This window comes from Peromyscus maniculatus, chromosome 17 (assembly GCF_049852395.1).
Source record: "Peromyscus maniculatus bairdii isolate BWxNUB_F1_BW_parent chromosome 17, HU_Pman_BW_mat_3.1, whole genome shotgun sequence".
Taxonomy (NCBI): Eukaryota; Metazoa; Chordata; class Mammalia; order Rodentia; family Cricetidae; genus Peromyscus; species Peromyscus maniculatus.
In genome coordinates, this window is record NC_134868.1 from 1,593,910 (window position 1) to 1,618,645 (window position 24,736).

Below are 24,736 nucleotides of genomic sequence, written 5' to 3' on the forward strand. Positions count from 1 at the left end.
ATGTATGATGGAGTATCCATGTATGTATGAACTCCGCTGCCTGAGGAGTTCATGACAGGCAAGTCCCCAGAACCAGCATTAGGAGGGCAGTGCCCATGGCCTCTGGACTGTGCCTTGCAGGAAGATGTCTATTTATTCTCCCCTTCCCCAGCTCCCTCTAGCATCTAGGACCGGGTCTTCTACTAGGCAGGTCAGGTGGGACCACAGCCTGAGAACCCCAGCCCTGCCTTGCCATAGGCCTGCAGCCTGACGTCTTCTGCGGTACTTGCTCTGTGCTGAGTGTCCCTACTCTCGGTGCTGGAGTGTGGATGCTACAGGTTGCAGCTCTTGTCCTGCCCCGATTTCTTAGGCAAGGAGACATCCTCACCAAGTCCCTGCCTGTCCTCTCTGCAGATGCAGCAGATGTATGACATGATTATGCAGCACAAGCGCGCAATGCAGGACATGCAGCTGCTGTGGGAGAAGGCACTACAGCAACACCAGCATGGCTACGACAGTGATGAGGAGGTGGACAGCGAACTGGGCACCTGGGAGCACCAGCTGCGGCGCATGGAGATGGACAAGACACGGGGTGTGCAGGGCATGAGGGAGGGGTGGACCCCATTTATCTGCACCACCTGGCCATGGCACGTGGTCCAGAGATGCTACCTCTGACTCTGTTTCCTCAGTAAGGGGGTGAGCCTCTGTCTCACTGGTCTTGGTGTGGAACACTGGGCAAGGTCGCAAGTCAAGAAAGGGCAACATTGGTATCTCCTACCACCTCATCCCTCACCATTCATTTTCCCTCTTCTCTGGGCAGAGTGGGCAGAGCAGCTAACACAGATGGGTCGGGGCAAGCACTTCATTGGTGACTTCCTGCCCCCTGATGAGCTGGAGAAGTTCATGGAGACCTTCAAGGCCCTGAAGGTGAGCCCTGGGCTCAGACCTGGGGAAGCTGATGGAGGCACTCAGCCTTTCTGTGCCATAGTAGGCACTGGCAGGTAGGGAATTAACCAACAGTGGAGCAGAAATACTTCAGAGGACCCACTCCTTCCTTCCTTCCTTCCTTCCTTCCTTCCTTCCTTCCTTCCTTCCTTCCTTCCTTCCTTCCTTCCTTCCTTCCTTCCTTCCTCCCTCCCTCCCTCCCTCCCTCCCTCCCTCTTTCTTTCTTTCTTTCTTTCTTTCTTTCTTTCTTTCTTTCTTTCTTTCTTTCTTTCTCTCTCTCTCTCTCTCTCTCTCTCTCTCTCTCTCTCTCTCTCTCTCTTTCTTTCTTTCTTTCTTTCTTTCTTTTCAAGACAGGGTCTTGCTGGGTGGTGGTGGAGCATATCTTTAATCTCAGCACTCAGGAGGCAGAGGCCAGCCTGGTCTACAGAGTGAGTTCCAGGACAGCCAGGGCTACATAGAGAAACCCTATCTCGGAAAAAACAAAGGGGGGGGGGGTTGCTAGAGTTTTCCTGCCTTGCCCACAGTCAGGACAAATCTCTCACCCGCCAGTCCCACAGCCACTCAAACCCAACTAAGTAAACACAGAGACTTATATTGCTTACAAACTGTATGGCCGTGGCAGGCTTCTTGCTATCTGTTCTTATATCTTAAATTAACCCATTTCTATAAATCTATACCTTGCTACGTGGCTCGTGGCTTACTGGCATCTTCACATGCAGCTTGTCAGGGTGGCGGCTGGCAGTGTCTCCTACTCAGCCTTCCACTTCGCAGAATTCTTCTCCTCCTTGTCCCGCCTATACTTCCTCCTGCCTGACAACTGGCCAATCAGAGCAACACATTTGCCATATAGAACATCCCACAGCAGGGGTGGGCCTCTTGCTGTGCAGTCCTGACTCGCTGTGTAGACCAGGCTGGTCTTGATCTTTTGTCATCCTACCTCTGCCTCCCAAGTGCTGGGAGGCACCGCCTTGTGTGCCGCTCCTCTGGTGGCCTTGAGAACCAGTGGGCGGCTGTGACAGAAACTGGGCTCTTTGTATTCCATAGCTACGCCTGTTTGGCTGGGTATTCGGAACAAATGGTTTTTAGAACATGAGCTATTCTTTCCCAATGGGACCGTGTCGATCATCACCTTGCCCCTTGGAGATGGCAGAAGGATGGAGAGCCTGATTTGTTTCAGTGGCGTCTGCCACTGGAGGGAGTGGGGCACATGGGTGGTCCCAGTCTGGGCTGAGGCCAAGAGCAGGTGGGCTCTACTGCAGAGATCACTGCGGTCCCCGTGGCTGGCAACGTCCTCTTGTGTTGCAGGAGGGCCGAGAGCCAGACTACTCGGAGTACAAGGAGTTCAGGCTGACAGTGGAGAACATCGGCTACCAGATGCTCATGAAGATGGGCTGGAAGGAGGGCGAGGGCCTGGGCACCGAGGGCCAGGGCATCAAGAACCCAGTGAACAAGTGAGTACTGCCGGGGGCACCCACATGGACACGTGAGGTTCCAGAAACCAGTGAGCACTGTCCGAGGTGTGAAGCCTTGCTCCCCTCAGTGCTGCGTGATCTCAAGGCTGGATGACCCAAGTTGGGGTTGATCTAGGACCTCTCTCCCGGGGCTGCTGAGCCCGCCACTAGTCCCCACCCCACGCCCTGCAGTCCTCTCCTATCTGTCCCATCCTGGGCCCTGCTTACGACGGCCGGCTTTCCACAGGGGTGCCACCACAGTCGATGGAGCCGGCTTTGGAATTGACCGGCCAGCCGAGCTCTCCAAGGAAGACGATGAGTATGAGGCCTTCCGCAAGAGGATGATGCTAGCCTACCGGTTCCGGCCCAACCCCCTGGTGTGTGCCTCCCTGACTCCCTGCTGGCGGTGGGGAGGTGACAGCTAAGCCCCTGCCTCAGCCCCCAAAGAGTATCAGCTCTGCTACCTGGAAGGTCCTGCGTTTCCCACTAACACTATTCCCTTTGATCTCTGGTCTCCCGCAGAACAACCCCAGGCGGCCCTACTACTGAGTACTCTGGAAACACGAAGTCTTCTTTCAGATCGGCCGTCCTGGGACTGTGAAATGTTCTGGATACATCTCCGGCCACCCTGTCGTCACAAGTGTTGTGCTGTGTATTAAAGTCCTAATGCTCTCCTGCCCAGCATCTTGTTCGTGCTGTTGCCAGGATCCCCTTTTGTCCTTCCTCCAGACCCAGTGTGGTCCCAGTGTGCCTCATTGTTAAATTCCTAGGAAACGGAAGCCAGTCAGTTGGTGAGAACGTTACCCAGGCAGGAGAAAAAGAGGACTCCAAACACTTCGTAATATGTGCATGGGCTGGTGTGTCCTGGGCACAGCTGGCATGGGGATGGTGCCTGTTTGGAGGCAGAGACCTGGGAGAGGGGCTCTCTCATACTGGAAGCTACTGCAAGGGTCTTTGAAAAACCAGAACTAGTGCTCACTGCGGAACCACAAGGCCTTCACATGAGCAAGAGCCCAACTGGAGGCGGTGATGAACAGGTGGCCTTCTAGTATCGGGCTCTTGGGTTCCACCCCATTTGTGCTGCCCCTTGATCCTGCCCACAGCTCTCCAGCTGTTCAGAGTCCTCATCACAGCTGCCCTAATATCCCCAGTGCACCTCTCCAACCTCCCTTTCCACCATATCCTGCCTGGCTGAGCCTTCCTGCTGCCCAGTACCTCTTGTGCCTGTGATGACTGCCATGAGGAGTGTGTTCCCACTTCCTATGCCTCAGGACCTGTGGGAATGATACCCCAAAGCTTCACACCCAGACATGGGTTCACATTTGCCTGTGGTCACTTCAAGAAAACTCTCAAATTCAAGTTCAGTGATGGTCATGCTGTATCCAGGTAGACATGGCTCCCCTTTCAGTAAGCATCCGTTCTCTGCATAGCCTTGGCTGGCCTGGAACTTGCTCTGTAGACCAGGTTGGCCTGGAACTTGCAGATCCACCTACCTCTGCCTCCTGAATGTTGGGATTAAAGGCCTGTGCCACCACTGCCTGGCACCAAGATGCTCTCTTGATCCACAGGTTGTGGGTGCCAGTAGTCCGGAAATATGAGGGACTTAACAGTCCCTATTGCCAGATGGAGGTGGCACATGCCTTTAATCCCAGCACTTGGAAGGCAAAGGCGGGCAGATCTCTGAATTGGAGGCCAGCCTGGTCTACAGATAGAGTTCCAGGACAGCTAGGGCTACACAGAAAAACTGTCTCAATAAAAATAGGAAGTGCAAACTTGTACAACCATCATGGGAATCAGTATGGTGGTTTCTCAGAAAATTGGGAATCCATCTACAAGACCCAGCCATACCATTCTTGGGCATATCCTCAAGGAATGCTCAATCATACCACAAGGATACAAGTTCAACTATGTTCATAGCATTATTCGTAATAGCCAGAACCTGGAAACAAACTAGTAGAAAATGCCATCCTGAGTGAGGTAACTCAGACTCAGAAGGACAAACACAGTATGTACTCACTCACAAGTGGACACTAGATATAAAGCAAAGAACAATCAGATTGCAGCCCACAGATCCAGGGAGACTACCCAGCAGTGTACCAAATGACTGTGGCAGCTTATAAGTTTTGATTTTGCCCAACCACTGGGCAAGCTTTAGTGAAACATTTCACTATTAGGATAAGAATTTGTACTGTATCAAGCTAATGAAAGAAAATGCTGGCTGTACTTTCAGAAGGGGAGGCTAAAATCTTTTTAGATTATGGATTAGCCTATAGAAACATGTCTGCCATAAATCAAACAGTGAAGGGGAAGATGAATAGGGATCTCACTTATACAAGTTAAGTAAAACATAACTCTCTGAACAGATGAAGATAGGTTTCTTCTGTACCCCCGGAATCTAATCAATATATGTATAATTCAGCTATTATTTGGCTTAAAAGGGCTAATTGGGAAATATTATTTTTACTATTTTCTACAGAGAAAATATTTTCCACTTTCAAATAACCCTGAACTTTTGAATTATAACCAGTTTTTATGATCAAAAGAAAAACCAAAAAAAGAAAAATAAGTGTTCCCACCCCTCCCCAGTGTTGCACAAATCCTAATTGGTTTTATAATAACGCAGAGCCAGATATAGGGGTCAATGCTGAAAGGTCAGAGGAAACAAGCCACAGCCACTTCTCACCTCGCCAGCTCGTCAGCCGAAAAGGGAAGATCCCGTCTCCAGGAATCCTCAGACTGAGTCCCCCTCAGTCCTTAGCCAAAAGGACGCCAGATCCTGTCACCTCCTACCTTATATTCCTTTCTCCACCCAGCCATATCACTTCCTGTCTCAACCTTCTTAGTGCTGGGATTAAAGGTGTGTGACTCCCAAGTACTGAGATTAAAGGTGTGTGCCACCAAAAAAAAAAAAAAAATCAAAAAATAAAGTGGGGAGGGGTCCCTTTTAGTTGGGAGATATCTCAGCGAACAGTAGTTGATGCTCAAGCATGAAGACCTGAGTTATAATGCTCGTGTCCATGCAGAAAGTCAGATATGGTTCCACTGCAGGGAACAGAAACAGAATGGAAACTGAACACCAGCTTAGCTGAAATTTCAACTCCAAGTTAAACCCTGTCTCAAAGGAGGAGAGTGATAGAGCAGGACACCCAGCAGCACACATATGCACATACATAGAGCCACAGAGCCAGCCAATGAATAGCTCAGTGGGTAAAGGTGCCAGCTGCCAAGCCTAACAACATGAGTGCAGTCTCGGGGGCCCACAGAATAGGCAAGATGTCCTCTGATCTTCGCCCACAGAAGTGTGGCACATGTTTGCCATTCCTACATTATGCACACAAAAAATTAATTTTAAAAAGCCCAGCACAGTTATCTATTCACTCCCAACAGTCAGGAGGCAGAGGCAGGTGGATCTTAAAGCCGGGCCATTCAGAGTTAGTTGGTGAGACCCTTTCTCAAAAACAAAAACCTGAGCTGGGGCCATGGCTGCTCTTTCAGAGGGTCCAGGTCCCAGCACCCACACAGAGGGTCACAGACATTGTTAACTTTAGTCCCAAGGGATTAGATATCCTCTTCTGGCCTCCTTCATGGCTACTAAAGGCACATGGCGCAAAGACATACATGGAGACAAAATACCCATGCACAAAATTTTTAAATTTGAAACCTTCAAAGTGTCCCTGAGACTAAAAAGAAGGCTCAGTGGTTAAGATTTGCTGCATGAGGATAAAAATTCAGACTCCAGAACACAACTTGATGCTCCCAGTACACCTGTGACAGCTCCTGGGGCATGGAGGAGGATGATACTTGCTGATTTCCAGCCTAGGCAAGAAAAATAAGCCCCATGTTCATTGAGAGACCTTTGCCTCAAAGGAATAGATGGGGAGTTATGCCCACATGCACACAGCCACATCTTTAATTAAAAAGGGTTCCTCTCCATGTTCAGGTGGTAATATCAGTGTGTCAGGTCTAAGGCGGCAGAGGAACGGAAAGGAGGCAGGGTGATCCACACCTGTAAGAGCTTTCTGTGCAACATTAGGACCTAGTTCAAATTCCCACTATTCATGTAAAAGGCCAGGTGTTGTCGAAGGTGGCGACAGGATTGTTGGCTGGCTGCCAGCCTAGCCCCAGTTGGGTGAGACACCCTGTCTCAAAATAATAAGGAAGAAAGTGATTAGGACACCCCACTGATCTGCTCCTTCGGTCTTTGCACTCAAACACACATACAATCCATCTCCCCACTATCTCCCTCACCCAAATCCAAAGAGGAAGACCTGTTTCGTGGAGCATGGCACAAGAGAACCAAGAGTTGGCGACTGTGAGAGGCCGAGGCGGAGCTAAGGGTAGGGCTATGAGGTGTGACTGTGGCGAGGGTCTTGGCTGCAGCTGTGTAGCGGTTGTGAGTGGGGCTGGGGACAGGGCTGTGCAGGGCGTTGTTCCAGTCCTGCAGCCGCCGTGAGTAGGACCTGGGGGCGCAGCCACAGCCGAGTAGAAGCTGTGAAGGGGGCGGGGGAAGCGTGGCTCTTGTGGACTAGGGTAAGGGGCGTGGCTACAGTTCAGCCGCGCAGACTAGGATCTGGGGGCGGAGCTAGACACTGAGCCGAGGTAAGGGGCGTGGCTACGGCTGTGCAATCGATGATTGGACTGAGGGGGAGGTGGTGGGCGGAGTCTCGTGGGGGCGGGGCCCCGCATATTGGCCAGGAATACAAGCGCGGGTAAGGGTGGCCGCTGGGCTCCGCGTGCGCGCGGGACGACCTTTGTGCGGGGCAGGTCCCTGGCACCCCAGAGCTCAGACTCGCTGCGGTCGCGGAACCAAGCGTCTCGGAGGCCGCGCCGGTTTCGGGGCACCGCTGCCATGGACATCCCGCCTCTAGCCGGCAAGACCGCTGCGATGTCTCTTGGCGCCCTGCCAGTGTCCTACGCGCTCAACCACATCTCGGCGCTCTCACAGTGCGTTTCGTCCGCGAGGACCACCGGGCTAGAGGGTGGATGAAGGGTGGCAGAGCCCGGGAGGGTCGGAGCTGGGCCTGGGGGATGCACATGCAAGAAGAAATCCCTCCCCCGCCGCGCCGAGGCAGGGGGATGCTGTGGTGGGGTTTTGGGGAAAAGTGATGTGGAGCCTTAGTGTCTGGGGCGCTAGTTAGTGGGTATTTCAGGGATGCACTCCGTGCAGGTTCCAAAGTCGCCTAGGGTCAAAGTTTTGTCCTAGATAAAGCCCTACTGACCCAGCTCCCCTGGCACGCATGCCCTGTTCCATCGCCTGTGACTCAGGCTTAGAGTAACTTTCTCCTACACTCAGTGACCACCCCGACCCTGGAGGTCCAGCAAGCCCTTTACTCCAAAGCTCAGGGGACCCAAACAATGGGATAGAGAAGGTTTTAGCCATAGGTCTGACTCCCTGGGTACCAATATCTGTCTCCCGGAAATCTGAGTGAGCCAAGTGCACTCTGGGAGCCTAGGTTCCTTCCTCTAAGTTTCACTATAGTCATGAGTGAGGATCACAAGTTCCGTGCAGTGTCAAGATTAGGTGTTTGATTGGCATTGCTGTTTAGGTAAAACCAGGCTGAGGTTCATGAAATGTGGCCTGGGTAGTGTAGGAGAATTGGACAACCTTGCTGTGCGGACTGGTCAGGTAGAGTCCCCTCTCTGGGTTTTGGTTTGTTTGTCCAGCTGTGTGAAGGGAAACCCAGAGCCCTGGATTCTGTTATCTTTGCAACTAGATGACCTGTCTTATCTGGTCGGTGGGGTAGATCTGGGCAAGGATAGGGTGGAGCAGATGGAGGCATTTGGACTTTAGCTGGGAGGAACTGGGAGCCTCGGGGAATACTGGAAACTCTCCCCATCAGGGTTGAGTCTGACCATGAGGGGTGAGCCTTGCTCAATGACTGAGCAACCAAATCCAAATGAATGAGTATCAGCTAATGATGGAATTAACAGAAGGGGGCAGGGAAATCAGGGAGGGGTTCCAGGGGGAGCAATCTAGATGGGCCTTGAAGGATGTGTAGGAGTTTGTCGAGTAGAATTCCTAAGCAAGAAGCTACTGAATGGGAAGGCGTTTCATTCTCCTTTGCTGGTACTTCCTGAATAACTCCTCCAGGAGGTCTCACCCAAGCATGGCCTCCCTTGGCATTCCCCCACTCCCATAGGCCTTTGTGCGCAGTGCTGATGAGTGCACTGATATTTGGTCTGCTCTTCATGGCCGTCTACAGCCTATCTCATGGGGAGATCACCTATGACCCTCTCTATGCTGGTGAGTCACTGGGAGGTGGTGGGGAGCAGGGCTGTCTGGGAAAAGGCCTCCATTCTAGACTTGGGACCAACCGAGGACCTCCATCAGTCTATGAAGGATTCCCATTAAACTGTAAAACTCAGGGGGCCTAGAACACCATTAGATTGGGAAGCTTCTGAAGACCTTCTCTTTCAGAGTTGGAACTCCAGAGAGAAGCAATTATGTCTCCCCCATCAGACCAGTGCCCCCCCACTCCCCCCACTTATGTAGCCCAGGCTGACCTTGAACTCCTGATCTTCCTGCCTCCACCCCACGTGCTGCGTGCTGGGATAGCATTGGCACCTTGTACGGCTCTAGACTAAGGACTTCTGACGCCTGGGCTGTGTTTCCTCCATCACACAAGTAGAATGAGAGGCTGTTGTGTACAGCCTGGGCCTGGAGCCTCGCCTGGTCACCTCATCCTGGGCCTGATGTTTCAAGTCCAGTTTTAAGCTGAGCTAAAAGCTAGGTATGGTGTTTCTGGCCTGTAATCCCAGCACTTGGGAAGCTGCCGCAGGAGGATTGCCATTTGTTCAAGAGCAGCCTGAGCTACAGACTCAGACCCTGTGTCAAAAGAACAGGAGCTGAGGTTGCACAGGCCCAAAGTGCCACTGTGTTGGCTCAGCCACACCCACACTGGCCATAGTCCTGCCCGTCAGCCAGGCACCTGCTCAGCCCCGCCCACTCTCCCCCCAGTCTTTGTGATCTTCTCCTTCACCTCGGTGGTGGACCTCGTCATTGCACTCCAAGAAGACGGCTACGTGGCAGGCTTTATGGATTTCTACACCAAGGAGGTAGGTGGTGGCTTCCAAGAGTGGGGTGGCTGGGCGTGGTCCTGGCCCCACTGTGCATGCTCCTGAGCCCCACCCCTGCCCACAGGGTGAGCCCTACCTACGCACAGCACATGGCATCTTCATCTGCTACTGGGATGGCACTGTGCACTACCTACTCTACCTGACCATGGCTGGTGCCATCCGCAAAAGGTGAGGGAGACAGGAGACTAGCAACCCAGGAGGAAGTTATTCCTCAGGTGGGTCCCAGGTCACTGGGGGGCCAGAAGTGTTTGAGAAGGGGTATGGTCACCCGTGGATGGCTAGAAGACCCACATCTTCTGAGCCACTGGTACCATTGCCAGTGCTGATTGTCCTTGTGTGAGGTGCCATCCTAGCACATACTGAGCATGCTCAGGACCCAGCACATTCCATCCCCAGCTACCATAAATAACGTCCAAGAGAGACCCAGCTAAAGAGTCAAGGTGGGCCTTTGGGCCCCAGCAGGGGCTTGAGATGGAGGGTTAGTGGCCCACGGCTACTCCTCTGTCACTTCCCAGGAAAAGGTACCGGAGCCTGGGGCTGTACTGGCTGGGGTCGTTCGCCATGAGCCTCCTGGTGTTCCTCCCGGGAAACATCCTCGGTAAGGACGAGCCTCTGCGCCTCCACGTGTCCAAAGACCCAGTAACCGAGCCCTGGCCAGCCAGCAGCCAAGACCCCCTCGGCTCCCATTCCTCATGGAAGTGAAGGGGAGACAACATTAATCCTGCTTCTTCTGCAGGCTACTGGCCCATGATGTCAAGGGTTTCCCAGAATGCTCTTCACACAGGAAGGGAGTTTTAGGGTGGATCCTGGGGCAGAATGTAAGCTTGTTAAATAGGTCTTTGGAGGTAGGGCGGAGTGACAAGCCCCAGTGTTAAAATGGCTCAGTAAATGCCAAGCGAGGAGACATACTCGATGGGGAACAAAGATATCCGCACAAGCGTCAGGTCTGTATTTAGCGTAAACTCAGCCAGGCCAGAGCAAGGAGCGTGCTGAGGAACCCGGAGTGTAGGAGAGCTCCAGCAAGCATAGTGTGACTCCAGACGTCCCGGTGGGGCTCCTGGGTGGCCCAGGGCCATTAGATCTTCCCGAATCACATGCTCTCCCCATGCTGACAGGTAAATACAGTTCAGAGATCAGGCCTGCCTTCTTCCTCGCCATCCTATACGTGCTGGTCCCATGCTGGGCTGGTGTGAGGATCTTCAGCCAGCCCTGTGCACCCACCTCCTGCACCCCCGACATGGTGAGTGCCCGCTACACCACGCTTGTGAATGGCTTTGGGTAAGCCAGGGGTATGGTGGCTCATACCTATCATGACGGTACCGGGGAGACCGAGGCAGAATTGCCAGGAGTTCAAGGCCAGCATGGGTTTTATGGTAAGACTTTCTCAAAACTCCAAGGAATCAAATGTGGCTCAACACTGGCCTAGGATCCCCCTAGTGAGGGACTAGGAGTATGGCTCAGGGCCAGAACACTTGCTCAGCCCGTATAAGCTCAAGACTAAACAGCTGTCTACTTGAGAGAGCCTCCTTGGTTCTCAGAAGATAGAGGGAGAGAGCATTTGCTAAGCATCTGCCGGACTCCAGGTCTCTCTCCTATGGGGCAGGTACAGGAGGAACAGAACAAAAGCCTTCTCCAGCGCCCAGCTGACCTGACACTCGTGGCGTATCTCATCCTTGCTGCGTTCTTCACTCTCTTCCGGGGCCTGGTGAGTTTGCTTCCAGTCTCCCTCCTCGGCCTTCACCCAAATTTATTTCCTTATTCATTGACAAAAGGACAGCATTCTTCTGACACCCGAGAAAGTTCTTCACCAAGTCCAACACGAAGGTTTCATGACAAATGCCTATTCCCCATAGCCTCAGCTTTCTTATTGTGAATCCATAGCCAACGGGAGAGAACTAGGGAGGGGTGAGAGGGACCAGGGTGGCTGGTGTGGCTTTGCCTTGAGAGCTGGAGTGGGGAGGAGCCTTGGGAGAGGCTTGAGATGGATGGTGGTTATCTGTGTGTCTTAGGTGGTACTTGACTGCCCCACAGACGCCTGCTTCATCTACATTTACCAATACGAGCCGTACCTGCGGGACCCTGTGGCCTACCCTAAGTTACAGGTGAGAGGAGGTGGAAGGGAAGGCCCAGCCTTCTCTGAGCCCTTGCCGGAAGCTCGTGCCAGCCAGGCAGGTGCACATGTCGACTTCAGGTGTGACAGGATCCAGGGGCTGAACATGTGTCCCAGAAGCACTCCCGGGTTTCATTCACCCCTTTGGGAACCCTAGGATTTAAGAACGTGTTTCACCGAGGCTCTGTTTTTAGCCCAGCCTGAATCACATGCCCCTGTCAATCATGTTAGCCTTGGAGATAGGCTGTTCCGATTTGGTAGGCCAGAGTTCCGCACCATCTCGGCAGCTAAGTGTAACTCGCTGTGTGTGATGGGGAGGGTCGGCTAGAGGGAGAGAGGAGCCCCTTGTAGAGCCCTACCCTGTGTTCTCATAGTCTGTGGTCTCCCCTAGATGCTGATGTATTTGTTCTATGCTCTACCTTTCTACTGCCTGGCTGCCTATGCCCTCACCTTCCCTGGCTGCTCCTGGCTGCCGGACTGGGCCTTGGTGTTCGCCGGAGCCATTGGCCAGGTAAGGGGTGGGGCAGTGACAGTGGACCTCAGGCCCAGTGCTCCAGAATCCCCTGGTGTGCAGGAGATGGCTGGGTGTGCATAGCCCCTAGGCCACAGGTAGCTCCAAACTCTGTGGTCAGAGCTAAAAAGAACCATGCTAGTGTGTGGATGGCGGTACAGGGCTTGCCTAGCATGTGCAAGCCCATAGCTTCCGTTCCCCAGCAATGGAAACAAACTAACGAGCTGGGCCTTTAACCCAGCACTCAGGCAGGAGGCAGAGGCAGGAGGATCTCTGTGAGTTTGAGGCCAGCCTGGTCTACAGAGCAAGTTCCAGGACAGCCAGAGCTGTTAAACAGAGAAACCCTGTCTAAAAATTAAAAACAAAAACTAACAAACAGAAACCTGGAAGGAAGGAGGAAGAAGGAAGGAGGGAGGGAGGGAGGGAGGGAGGGAGGGACGGACGGACGGACGGACAGACAGGGGCTGAGAAGGATGGCAGAGTGGAAAGACTGTGACTTATGAAGATACATGCAGGGAAGGACAGCCATGAACAGGAACAGCATAGGAAGGCAGCCAAGAGGACATCAAGGGAGAGCGAGACAAGAGAAATTGGAGCTGGATGTTGAAGACTTTGAACTCTGGGCTGTAGCCATGTGAGGGGAGGCAGGGAGCCATGGGAGGTGTGTGAGCACTGGAGGGCCCAGAGCTATTTTCCCAGGCAGGAAGGGTCTAGGTAGCCTAGACCCAGCCAAGACAGGGGGACCCAGGAAGTCTCTGCGCCTCTGATGACACTTGTGAGGAGCAAGAATGGGATCCCGTCAGAGGCAGGGATGTTTACTGCTAAACAGTTGTTTTGGGGAGGGAAGAAAACATGGCAGTGGGTGGTGGCCTGAGTGCTGACCTGGCCTGTGCTCCTCCTGTGTCCCTGCCAGGCGCAGTTCTCACACATGGGTGCCTCCATGCACCTGCGCACACCCTTCACCTACCGTGTGCCCGAGGACACCTGGACCTCCTTCTTTCTGAGCAACATGCTGTTTGCACTGGGCCCGCACCTGCTGGCATTCCGCTGCCTGTGGCGGCCTGCCTTCTTCATGCGAGCACGGCCTTTGGCACCCCAGGACCAAAGCAAGAAGCAGCAGTGAGCGTGTGCACTTCTCTGCAGGGCACTCTGCCTGTGCAGCAGGCCTTGGCCTCCAAGAATAGGTCGTCCCTTTTAAAGCTGGATGGACATCTGGGGAAATTGCAATCCAGGCCAGGAAGGAGCATAGGAGACCCAGAGGCCACAAGGACTCTAATGCCCTCTCCTGGAATTTACCCATCACCTGCCCACATCCTTTTAATAAAAGCCCTTTTGATGTCTAGGACATCACCACCTGAGTGTTTCAGGGAGCTGGAGCAAGGGACCATCTTCTTGTACCCATGAGGGGAAGGTGGGGTGCTCACAGCCACTGTCATGAGTCAGAGGGCCAGGACACTCACAGTCAGCCTCTCAGTGGGATGCACAGCTCTGTGTACCAGATGTGAAGACTGAGGCTCAGAAGGGTTGAGACCATGCTTAAGGTCAACTGGGAAAGTCACAGCTCATCTGGGGCTGTGGATGCAGCCATTGGTAAAGTGCTTTTGGAGTTGTCATTGGTGCCCTGGGTACCAGCACTGGGGAGGCGGAGGCTGGAGGATCAGGAGCACAAGATTGTCTTTGGCCACATAGCAAGTTGGAGACCAGCCTGGACTATATTCTCACGCCTCCACCCATAAAAGGGCCGGGCAATATGTCAGTCAGCAAAGTGCATGAAGACCCTAGTTCAAATCCCCAACCACATAAAAGCCAGCTGCTGTGGCAACGATGTGAGAGACTAGCCAGCCCTGGGGTGAGGAAGAGAGAGTCCCCAGAGCTCACTGGCCAGCCAGCGCCAGGTTCAGTGAGACACCTTGCCCCAAATCAGGTAGAAGCTGGCTGTGATGGCGCACGCCTTTAATCCCAGCCCTCAGGAGGCAGAGGCAGGTGGATCTCTGTGAGTTCCAGGCCAGCCTGGTCTACAGAGTGAGTTCCAGGCCAGTCAAGGTTGTTCCAAACAGACAGAAGGCCACCAGTGAGGAAGTGAGTTGCCCTCTGACCTACACACACCTGAACTCACTCCCAAGTGCAATGCAAACACACAGCACACACACACACACACACACACACACACACACACACACACACACAGAATGCAATATAACCAAATGGTGGCGTTGTTAGGGACCCAGTGAACAGACTGCTGCACTGGGCCTCCACATTCTAGACTGAGATCAGAAGTAAAGATTCTGGCCCAAGGCCATTCATACCTGGGCACAGCTGAGCTAGGGACGACTCCAGCCTAACAGGCTCACTTTCCAGGGCAACTGAGGCCAGCCAGGCAGTAAGTGGCTGGAAAGGGTTCTCTATTTCCTGTTCTTTAGTCTAGAAACTGGATGAGGGGGTGGTTTAGGGGTGACTGGGGCCCAGCGCTCTGGCCAGGATCAACCATTCACCAGGTTTAAGTGGAAGCCCAGTCACAGCAAGCCCTGCCTTGCCTGGAGACCCATGCAGACTGAGAGTCTCCCTGAGCGACACAGCCAGCAAGGGCAAGAGTGGAACTTGTCCCTCTGGGTCTCGGTGCTGGAATGTGATTTTGGGAGGATGCGCACATCTCTAGTGCCTGCTGGAGCCCGGGTTTCCAGGATCATTACCCAGTGAGCAGATGGACGCAGGAGGCTAACCGGCCAGACCTCTTGATCAAGCCATCTGCTCCTGCCAGTGCACAGAAGACTCAAGTTCGTCAGCCCTTAATCCATTCTATCATTTCAGAGAATTGATACAGGGTCTGGATATGGAGCCCAGGCTAGCCTCGAGCTTGCTCTCCCCCAGCTTTAGCCTCCTGAGTGCTAAGAACACATTCTGTACCACCATGCCTGGCTTTCCCAGTTACTTTTTTTTTGACAAGGTGTTTATGTAACCCTGGCTGTCCTGGAACTCACTCTGTAGAAGACAAAGTCTTATGTAGCCCAAGCAGGCCTTAAATTCCCAATGTGGCCTAAGGTAACTTCTCCCCCAATTTGTTTTTTTGAAGCACGGTCTCACTATTTAGTTCTGGCTGTCCTGGAACTCACTATGTAGACTAAACTGGCCTCAAACTCACAGAGATCAGCCTGTCTCTACCTCCTGAGTGCTGGGATTAGGTGTATGCCCCCATAACAGCACCAAATGTGTAGCCCAGGCTGGCTTCAAACTCATGATCCTCCTGCCTCTGCCTCTATAGCATATCTTACCAGCATGCACCACTACACTGCCCAAGATGACTTTGAACTCCTAATCCTCCTGCTTCAGCCTCCCCAGTGCTGAGATGACAGGTGTGTACAACCACCCTTGCTATACGGTGCCAGGGATGGAACCCAGGACCTCATGCATGCAAGGTGAGCCCTCCTCCAGCTGAGCCTCAGCCCGAGCCTCCGACTGATACAGGGCCTGGGCAGAGGCCAGGCTAGCCAGTCCTGCACTCCTCTTCCCTTTTTTCCTTCTCATCCCATGCTGGCCTCGAACTTGATAAGTAGTGGAAGATTACTTTGAATTGCTGATTCCTCCCTCTTCCCCGGAGTACGTGGGTAACAGTCCTGAGTCACCACCATAAAGTGAGGTGTATATGGGTGGCACGGGGGTTTGGTGGGCTTGCGATTTCCCTGAGCTGGCAGGAGCTGGGAGAGTTGGTTAAGGGGCTTGACCAGCTAGCCTCCGTTTACCCATCTGCTCATTGGTTGATTATATCATACTTCTGGGCTGCAGCATACCTGCCATCCCAAGGGTGGAGTGAAAACTGGGGCCTGTGAGACTCCTTCTCTGGCCAAGGTAATCCACATAGCTGGGAAGTCGTGGTGGGCCAAGGTCACTATCACCGTGGTCCCAGGTCAGGAGCGCCAGGGCTGCCCGTCTCCACCACTCCCCCGCCCCCCACCCCGTGCTGTGCGGTGAGCACGCGCTGCGCCTTTAATGCCCCACACGTCCTCCTCCCCTTGCAGGCAGACGCCGGGATTGCACGGCCCTGGGGACCAGCGAGCCAGAACGTTGTGCGCGTGCGCAGTCGGGAAGCGCACGGGTCGCTCAGCGGGGGCCGCGACCAGGATGGTGAGTGCTGGGCTGCCCTGGGGTCCCGACCTCGCCTTTGTCGCTGTTTCTCTCCTCGCTGCCTATCTCCGCCCTCTTTTGTTTTCCTCTTGCCTCGTCTTTCTCTTTCTTTGGCACTTTCCCCCTTCTCTGCCCCCTCAATGTCTACCCTTTATTTTGAGGGGAGGGGAGAGAGTGCTCACTTTTACTTTTTCCCTGTTTCTCGCCACCAGTCTCTCCTTCCTCTGCCTCTGAGTCTCTGTCTTTTTCTGCATCTCTGTCTCTGCGTCTCTGCCTGAGTCTCTTTCTGGGTCTCTGTCTACATCTCTGTCTCTGCGTCTCTGTCTCTGGGTCTCTGTCTCTGGGTCTCTGTTCTGGGTCTCTGTCTCTGGGTCTGCATGTCTCTCTCCCGCTGTCTCTCCTGGCCTGGCTCAGTAGCCCGATGTCCCCTCCTCCTCCCGCGCCTGCCCCGCTGGCCCCAGCCCCCGCACATGCTGCCGCCGGGCTTGCTGCAGTCTCCTGGCGCTCGGATAACCTTGCGGCCCCGGTGCGGGCTGCTGCTCCCCCTCCCGTGCGCTCCGGTAGCGGGGGCGGAGACCTGAGGGAGGGCGAGAGGAGTCATCTGATGCTCGGGCAGCTCCGAGGCTAAGACCCCTTTGGGGAGGGCAGGACGAGCTGCTGAGGGTCGGGGCTCCTGTGCCCGCAGGCGTGCGCTCCGGCGGCCCTCGGTCCCCGCGCGCTCTGGGCCGTCGCCTGGGGACTCCTGCTGCTGGTCCCGGTTCCTGCCGGGGCGCAGCGGGGCAGGAAGAAAGTCGTGCACGTGCTGGGTGAGTCTTGAGCGCAGCTCTAGTTCCCGTCCCCTCTCCCACCGCCCCCCCCGCCCCACACACAACACACGGCTGTGGCCAAGAGCGAACGATGGGGGTGGGGTGGGTGGCGGGTGGCGGTGGTCCCCAACACTCAGTCTCTTCGGAGTTCCTTTCTCATCCTAGACTTAATCCCTTCTCTGGGTCCCGCCCTACCGCACCTTTGACCCCTGATTGGTCGCCCCGCAGAGGGCGAGTCCGGCTCCGTGGTGGTGCAGACTGCGCCCGGGCAGGTGGTGAGCCACCGCGGGGGCACCATCGTCTTACCCTGCCGGTACCATTATGAGGCGTCCGCCCACGGCCAAGACGGCGTCCGCCTCAAGTGGACGAAGGTAGTAGATCCTTTGGCCTTCGCCGATGTCTTCGTGGCCCTGGGTCCCCAGCACCGAGCCTTCGGCCCCTACCGAGGGCGGGCTGAGCTGCAGAACGACGGCCCTGGGGACGCCTCTCTGGTCCTCCGAAATGTCACCCTGCAGGACTATGGACGCTATGAGTGCGAGGTCACCAATGAGCTAGAGGATGACGCCGGCATGGTCAAGCTGGACCTGGAAGGTGACTGAAGCGTGGGCAGAGGAGAAAGGGGGGCAGTGTGGGACAAACCGAATCAAGTTGGCATGGTGGAGATTTTAGTGGGCAGGGGACTAGTTCGTTTAAAAATGTTTATTACAGCTTTTATTTATCTGTATGTGTTTGAATGTGTGTGCATAGTCAAGGCATCTTGCCTCAGATCCCCTGGAGCTGGAGTTACAGGTGGTTGTAAACTGCCTAACGTCGATGTGGGGGAACTCTCATCATCCTTTGAAAGAGAAGCAAGAGTTCTTCTCTTCCTCCCCCTTTCTAGACAGGGTCTCACTATTTAGCCCTGGCTGTCCTGGAACCCACAGGCTGGCCTCAAATTTAACAGAGATTCAACTACCTCTGCCTCCCAAGTGCTGGGATTAAAAGCGTGTGCCACAACTCTGGGCCTGAAGAAAGTGGTTGTTTTTTGTTTTGTTTTGTTTTGTTTTTCAAGACAGGGTTTCTCTATGTAACAGCCTTGGCTGTCCTGGAACTCACTCTATAGACCAGGCTGGCCTCGAACTGCTGGGATTAAAGGTGTGCACCACCACTGCCCAGCGAACTCATGGTCTTTAAAGAAAAATGTATTGAATTTGTAGTGGGTGTAAGTGTATGCATATGGGTGTGTGCCTACCATGGCGCCTGCATGGCGGTGACAAACAACTTACAGAATGGACTCTTCTTCCACCAAGTAGGTCCTAGAACAGTACTCAATTCATCAGGCTCGGTGGCAAATGCCCTTACCCTCCGAGACCATTTCACTGGCCTCTTTGGACATTTTAACAAGGGCAGATAATAGTAGCTGTCTTCGTTAGATGCTTTCTGTTTGCCAGCCACTTAGCTGAAGGGCTCTCTGGAGCTTCTCATTTAATTCCCCCAAATCCCCAAGGTAGACGGCTATTAACCAGGAGATGAGCTCTGTCTCAAGAAGGCCCTGGGCACCTGTGAGTGAGGGTCCTGGCGGAGATTCCACATCTTGTCCATCAAGCTCTGGGTCTTCACTGCAGCTGCTGTTTACATCTGTCTTGGGATCGCTGAGAGCGCGTGATTCAGCCCCAGCCCTGTCCTTAGGCACAGAAACAGGGTTGTGTTGACTGTGAGTCTAGGGAGCAACAAGTTCGGAGTCGGTGCACTGAAGTTGAAACAGAAGCACTTTAAATATAAATACTGGCAAGCCAAAGAGCTCAACACCCTACCCAGCTTTTCAGGGGCCAGTGTAGAGGAACCCGGAGCTAGGAACAGGCATTTCCAGCTCCAGGGTCCCTTTGGGAAGGATTCAGTTCTGTTGGGCTGTCAGAACATTGAGACTGAGGAAGGTTAAGAGTTGAGTTTACTGGGCAGTGGTGGCACATGTCTTTAATCCCAGCACTCAGGAGGCAGAGGCAGGTGGAGCTCTGTAAGTTCAAGGCCAGCCTAGTCTACCAAACTAGTTCTAGGATAGCCAGGGCTACATAGAAACCCTGTCAGAGTTGAAGGCTGAATAGAATAAGAGTTAGGCAGGTGAAGAAGGATAGGAAGAGCGTGAGCCAAGGTCTCCGACCATAGAAGAGGAGTAGGCATGGTTAAGTATGCTAAAGAGGGGGACAAGTAAATCGAAGGACCCGTAATGTGTGTGAGTTGGCCGGAGGTGTGGCCAGCTCTGAGGGCCAGAGAGAAGAATGAACTGGAAGGTTCTGGTTCATGTAAGGTGCGTGAGAAACCGGGTACCCTGACAGACTCCCATCTGTTTTCCTCTAGGCGTGGTCTTCCCCTATCACCCGCGCGGAGGCCGCTACAAGATGACTTTCGTGGAAGCACAGCGCGCGTGCGCCGAGCAGGATGGCATTCTGGCGTCGGCCGAGCAGCTGCACCAGGCCTGGCGCGACGGCCTGGACTGGTGCAACGCGGGATGGCTACGGGATGGCTCGGTGCAGTATCCAGTGAGCCAGGCCCGGGAGCCCTGCGGCGGGGCTGGGAACCCTGGGGCCGGTGGAGGCACCAACGGCGGTGTGCGCAACTATGGATACCGCCATAACGCGGAGGAACGCTATGATGCCTTCTGCTTCACGTCCAACCTCCCCGGTGAGTTAAGCCCTTTCCTTGAAGAAGCCCAGCCCCTCTGGGAAGATACCCGCCCCCAGAAGGGAGGCTCCGTCCATAAATACATAGGCTCCACCCCCTGAAGGGAACCCTTCCCTCTTCCCGCCCTCCTGAGCATTAGGCCCTCTCCCAGGAAGGAGGCCCATCCCTCAAGTTCAAATGACCCCGCCCTGGAGGGACACCGACCTCGTGTGCACAGGCCCTGACACACGGAGGGTGGCCCCACTCCTGAGTGCACAGGCCCAGGCCCTGGAAGGAGGTCCTCCCCGAGCGCGTGTGTCCCGCCCCCTAGAAGGAAACCCACCCCAAGTGCATAGTCTTGGGGGAAGGCTGGCCCACAGGGCCTGGCAGAGGGAGGGAGGTTTGTCTCAGAAACGCAGACAAGAGCTTAGGCCCCATTCCTAAGGGCACAGGCTCCTGAGTGACGACACCCCCTCCACACACACACAGTAGGCTCTGCCCCAAGAAGAGAGGCCCACTTCCAGCGCATATTCCCTGACCCCTAGAGGAAGGCCTGTCCGAAATGCACAGGTCCTACCCCGTGGTTGGAGGTCCATTTCAAGAGTGTAGACCATGCCCCCAAGAACACATCCTCCGCCACCGGCGAAAACCTTCCCAAACATAGGTCTCGCCCCAAATAGGAGACCTGCCCAATGGACTCAGATCTCCTTGAAGCGCATAGACCCTGCTTCCGAGAGCATCGGCCCCACCCCCTAAGTGACAGGCCCCGCCCCCTCCCCTTGCTGGCCCTTCGCTACTGTAGGAAGGAGATTTTCCAGGGCTGCCACAGGGGGGCAGTGAAGTGCCACCTGGCGCAGGCATCGCACTGGCAGAAACCGATGGCAGGGAATGGGATGGACCCCGAGCTGGGAGTTCCAGGCTTCGGGAGCCCAGCGGGCCCAGCCCCGTCCCGTGCTGACACGCCCCCGGGTCCCGCAGGCCGCGTGTTCTTCCTGAAGCCTCTGCGGCCGGTGGCCTTGGCCGGGGCGGCTCGCGCCTGCGCGGCGCGGGGTGCAACGGTGGCCAAGGTCGGGCAGCTGTTCGCCGCGTGGAAGCTGCAGCTGTTGGACCGCTGCACTGCAGGCTGGCTGGCCGATGGCAGCGCGCGCTACCCCATCGTGAATCCGCGAATTCGCTGCGGGGGCCCTCGGCCGGGCGTGCGCAGCCTGGGTTTCCCCGACGCCTCCCGACGCCTCTTCGGCGTCTACTGCTACCGCGCCCCAGGTGCCCCAGACCCGGCTCCAGGAGGCTGGGGCTGGGGTTGGGCGGGCGGAGGAGGCTGGGCGGGAGGGTCGAGGGACCCGGCTGCCTGGACTCCGCTGCGTGTCTAGGACCGCGAAGATGGGCATTTGGGGATGTTGGTGGCGGATCCAGGGGCCCTGCATACTCCCTGGAGACAGACTATGCACCAGAGATCCCTTGGATACACGACACACCTCTGTGGTGCGCTGCAGGCTGACTCAGCTACCTGTGGTCTTTGGACACTGACCACGCCTTCTGAGGTCTTCTGGATACGTGACATACCTACCCTGCAGTGCGCTGCAGACTGACCCAATTGTTGAGGTCTCTGACTATGCCGCCCTCTGAGATACCCTGATAGTGGCCAAGCCCACTTCTTTGGATAATGGATGTCCCATCTTCCAGACTTTGTCTAGAAGAGCCACGCTCTCTCCCAACCCCCAGGATCCCAGTAGACCAGCAGGACCCCCACGGTTTCCTAAAGACGAGCCACCCTTCTGTGGCCTCCTGGAAAACAGTCCCCCTCACTTACCTGGAGGCTGGACCCCCAGGATTAACTGGAGACTGGCCACACAAAGCCTCTGCGTTTCCCAGGAGCTGGAAAACTGGTCTTGGACAGTCAGCTGTTCACTGACTTCTCCCCATCACTTGGTGAAGAAACAGAAAACTGTGGGTCACAAGGTGACCATGCCCTGTGCTGGCAGGTAACCCAAAGGCTGTGTATTCCCACTCTTCCAGAGAGTCTCTTTAAGTTTCCAAGGTAATATACCTTGTCCCCCGTCGCTGTGGAGGACAGCCCCAACACCTCTGGCTTCATGGGAGAATGTCCCCAGCTGGCTCCCAGGAACAGTGGCCATGCCTACCCCTCAGGTATCTCTCTGGCCAGAGAGTAGACTCGCCTGAATGTCCCTTCCCAGGCTCCTTGGGGCTGTCACCAAAGAGATCATTCCCTCAGACCTGAAACCCCTAAAAAAGTCTCACTTGCTGTGGAAACACGCTGCTCGGCCTCGTAAGGTGACAAAGGTCACTCGTGCACCCACCCCTAGGTCTCACCTATCACACCCACCGAGACGGTGCATCCTCCTTCCTCTGTAACCATGGGTACCACACTTTTCCTTTCTCACTGGCCTAGAGCCCAGACACCTACCACTCCTTTTCTGGCTGTCCCCATCCTGATGGACCACTGTGGAGACCATCGTCCCCAATGAGTGTCCTCAGGGTGACCTAGCATTCATTCCTCCAGGCCTCTCCATGGAAACAAGCTGCCCCTTTCCCGAGGTGCATCTCCGGCTCTTCTCAGCTGTCCAAGCCCCACCCCCAGACAGCTTGTACCTCACAGTTGTTGCCATGGAGACCAAACTCTGGTGTCCAAGGTAACAGAACACCTGTCCCTCCAAGGCTTTCCCTCCAGGGTCCTGTCCTGCCCAGCTGTCGCCATAGAGACCATCAGTGTCTCCATGACAACTGACCTGCAGCTCTCAGGAACTTCTTGCCATGGGCAGAGTACCTCTCACTGGAGCTGCCTGCTGTGTTCCTCAGGGGCCTGACAAATGTCCCTTCTTCAGATGGGCCCAGACAAGGCTCTGCTGCCGGAGCAGCTGTCTGCCCGGCTCGTTTGCACGTTAACTCTATGCCAGGCAGCAGCCGAGCCCAGCCACCGCCCTGTAAATGATCGCCCTGCAGGTGAGGAGACAGGCTGTGGTACCGCACACAGCCCACACAGCCAGGGCTTTCCTTCCCTGGAGGTGAAGAAGGGTGGAATGTGCCTGGAACCACCAAACAGTTTCGGGGGGCCCTCGTGTGCTCCGGGGTCAGGACCGCATTCACAGACCGTGTAGACAGCATCCCAGATGCCGGGGCTCCCAGCTCCGAGGAGCCGCTCGGAGCAGCAGGTACCCTTGCTGGTGGCCTCTTGCCTGCCCCATCTATTTCTGCAAAACCCATCTCTGAGTCTGGAAGCCGGTGGCCGTGGGCTTTGGTTGTAAAATGTTTGACCAAGTGACAGAACTCGTCTAGGCTGTTTTCTTTGAACCAGGATTGTTCTGAGGTCCCACAGTGCAACCGCCCTGTGTTCAATAAACCTTTGTTCCTTTTGATGAATGAGAAACATGGCTGCCGTCCTCCTCTCTCATAAGTGCAGTGGACTTCTTAGGCTGGGCTGGGAAGCAGCTCCCCTCATTCAGTGCCCACCTCCCGACATAAAAAGGCAGAACAGTTTACCAGGGGTCAAGACTAGGACCCTGTGAGATACTCTGACCTCCTCAAGTGCATTGTGAGATGTGTGCATAATAATAATTCTGTAATTTTAAAAATGTGTTCAGTCAGGATTTGGTTGTAGAATTGAGGTAGCCATCTATAATTTTCATTTATTTTTAAGTGTTTGTGTGCCTGGAGGCCTGAAGAGGGAGCTTGATCCCTACAACTAGATTTATGGAGTGTGGTTTGCGCCCCGGTCCTCGGCCGGAGCAGCCAGTCACCACGCCATCTCTCCAGCCCCCTAACTTTTATTTGTAGACTTTATTTTATTTGCTTATGTTTAGTGTCTGGAGTGTGTAACAAGTGGTCAGAGGATGGGCCTGAGTCTCAGGGGTTGACATTCATGCAGTCCTGGACCAATCAGGGTGACTCTGGGAAATGAGCCAGACCATTCGTGGCCGAGCTGGAAGGGGTGACTCTTTCCGTCACTCTCACCCCGTGAAAACGGACTTTACACAGGAAGAGAAAACTCAGAAGCTGGACCCACTTCAGGGATGGAGAAAATCTGCCTAGATGTCATCCCACCTGACACACGCTGTCCCAGCACCCTAATCACGCCCCCCCATACGCTGGACGTGGTGGTGCCCACCGTTTGTTCCACACTCTGGAGGTAGAGGCAGGTAAATCTCTTGAGGTCAAGGCAACTTGGTCTGCAGCATTGGTTCTCAACCTGTGGGTCTCGGTCCCTTTGGGGATCGCATGTATTTACATTATGTTTCATAACAGTAGCAAAATTACAGTTATGAAGTAGCAACAAAATAATTTTATGGTCAGTGGTCACCACAGCATGAGGAACATGTCAAAGCATTAGGAAGGTTGAGAACCACTGGTCTACAGAGTGCCTTTCAGGCTACTTAAGGCTGTATAGTGAGACACTTTAAAAAATAACCCCAATGCACACCAAACCCCCTGGTGCTCCCCTCCCAACTGAGGTCCACCTGGAGCCCACGCCCCCGTCCTGTGTGCACGTCTGTCCCCACTGCAGACGAGGGTTTACAGAGCTGGCAGCAGTCACTGGTGTCTTGGTGCATGGCCACCCCAGAGCCTGGAAAGACGGCTCGGTGGGTAGAGATACTTGTCGCTGATCTTGACAAGCTGAGTTCAGTCCCTGGGACCCACAGGGCAGAGGGAGAACTGACTCGCACACACGCTGTCTTTGGTGTCTTTGGTCTCCACGTCTGCTTCTTGGGCTCCTATGGGAGCGTCTTTGTTGTTTGTTTTTTTTCTTCCTTTCTCTTCTTTTTCAAGACAGGGTTTCTCTGTGTAGCCCTGGCTCTCCTGGAACTTGCCTTGTAGACCAGGCTGGCCTTGAACTCACAGAGATCCGCCTGCCTCTGCTTCCTGAGTGCTGGGATTAAAGGAGTGTGCCACCACCGCCTGGCTGTTTTTGTTGAGTTTCTCCCTGTAGCCCTGGCTGGGCTCACACTTCTTATCTCACGACTTAGCAGGAAGATTGCTGTGAACTCCAGGCCAGTCTGGGCTACAGAGTAAGGCAACCAGTCAACAGTGAGCCCCTAACTCTGCACCTCTGGCAGGCCGTCCATACCTGCTCTTCTCCAGCGGCGTG

At 54.7% G+C, this 24,736-nt stretch overlaps 3 protein-coding genes across 5 annotated transcripts in view; all 3 read left to right on the forward strand.

Moving 5' to 3' along the window:
- Sugp1 (SURP and G-patch domain containing 1) overlaps positions 1–3,056 on the forward strand; it is a 30,981-nt gene extending 27,925 nt beyond the window's left edge. Inside the window, exons 10-14 of the mRNA XM_006995477.4 lie at positions 394–571; positions 800–906; positions 2,230–2,375; positions 2,623–2,752; positions 2,898–3,056. Of these exons, the coding sequence (XP_006995539.1) occupies positions 394–571; positions 800–906; positions 2,230–2,375; positions 2,623–2,752; positions 2,898–2,924 (588 nt within the window). The 3' untranslated portion in view covers positions 2,925–3,056. The remainder of the gene's footprint in view (positions 1–393; positions 572–799; positions 907–2,229; positions 2,376–2,622; positions 2,753–2,897) is intronic.
- Positions 3,057–7,072: 4,016 nt separating this feature from the next.
- On the forward strand, positions 7,073–13,418 carry Tm6sf2 (transmembrane 6 superfamily member 2). Its single transcript, XM_006995475.4, has 10 exons — positions 7,073–7,319; positions 8,516–8,619; positions 9,334–9,431; positions 9,517–9,620; positions 9,968–10,050; positions 10,568–10,692; positions 11,056–11,157; positions 11,462–11,554; positions 11,954–12,073; positions 12,987–13,418. Exons 1-10 carry the CDS (start codon positions 7,225–7,227, stop codon positions 13,194–13,196), a joined length of 1,134 nt encoding a protein of 377 aa, XP_006995537.1. The 5' UTR covers positions 7,073–7,224; the 3' UTR covers positions 13,197–13,418.
- Positions 13,419–14,642: 1,224 nt separating this feature from the next.
- Hapln4 (hyaluronan and proteoglycan link protein 4) lies at positions 14,643–23,020 on the forward strand. 3 transcript variants are annotated; one of them, XM_076553047.1, is made up of 6 exons: positions 14,643–15,916; positions 16,087–16,192; positions 16,878–16,998; positions 17,227–17,589; positions 19,333–19,656; positions 20,614–23,020. In XM_076553047.1, exons 2-6 carry the CDS (start codon positions 16,190–16,192, stop codon positions 21,003–21,005), a joined length of 1,203 nt encoding a protein of 400 aa, XP_076409162.1. In that variant the 5' UTR covers positions 14,643–15,916; positions 16,087–16,189; the 3' UTR covers positions 21,006–23,020. The 3 variants fall into 3 exon arrangements, with proteins under 3 accessions (XP_076409162.1, XP_076409161.1, XP_006995536.2); XM_076553046.1 differs by lacking the exons at positions 14,643–15,916; positions 20,614–23,020 and adding an exon at positions 19,808–20,604 and having other exon boundaries at positions 15,952–16,192; XM_006995474.3 differs by lacking the exon at positions 14,643–15,916 and having other exon boundaries at positions 16,043–16,192.
- Positions 23,021–24,736: the final 1,716 nt, after the last annotated feature.

Excerpts from the sequence above, each read along its gene's own strand:
- Hapln4 (XM_006995474.3), top strand. The coding sequence starts at position 16,058 with ATGCCCCACACGTCCTCCTCCCCTTGCAGGCAGACGCCGGGATTGCAC. Across the intron at positions 16,193-16,877 it reads CGGGGGCCGCGACCAGGATG|GCGTGCGCTCCGGCGGCCCT; the intron begins GTGAGTGCTGGG and ends CTGTGCCCGCAG. Across the intron at positions 16,999-17,226 it reads GAAAGTCGTGCACGTGCTGG|AGGGCGAGTCCGGCTCCGTG; the intron begins GTGAGTCTTGAG and ends GTCGCCCCGCAG.
- Tm6sf2 (XM_006995475.4), top strand. The coding sequence starts at position 7,225 with ATGGACATCCCGCCTCTAGCCGGCAAGACCGCTGCGATGTCTCTTGGC. Across the intron at positions 10,051-10,567 it reads CCTCCCGGGAAACATCCTCG|GTAAATACAGTTCAGAGATC; the intron begins GTAAGGACGAGC and ends CCATGCTGACAG. Across the intron at positions 10,693-11,055 it reads CCTCCTGCACCCCCGACATG|GTACAGGAGGAACAGAACAA; the intron begins GTGAGTGCCCGC and ends CCTATGGGGCAG.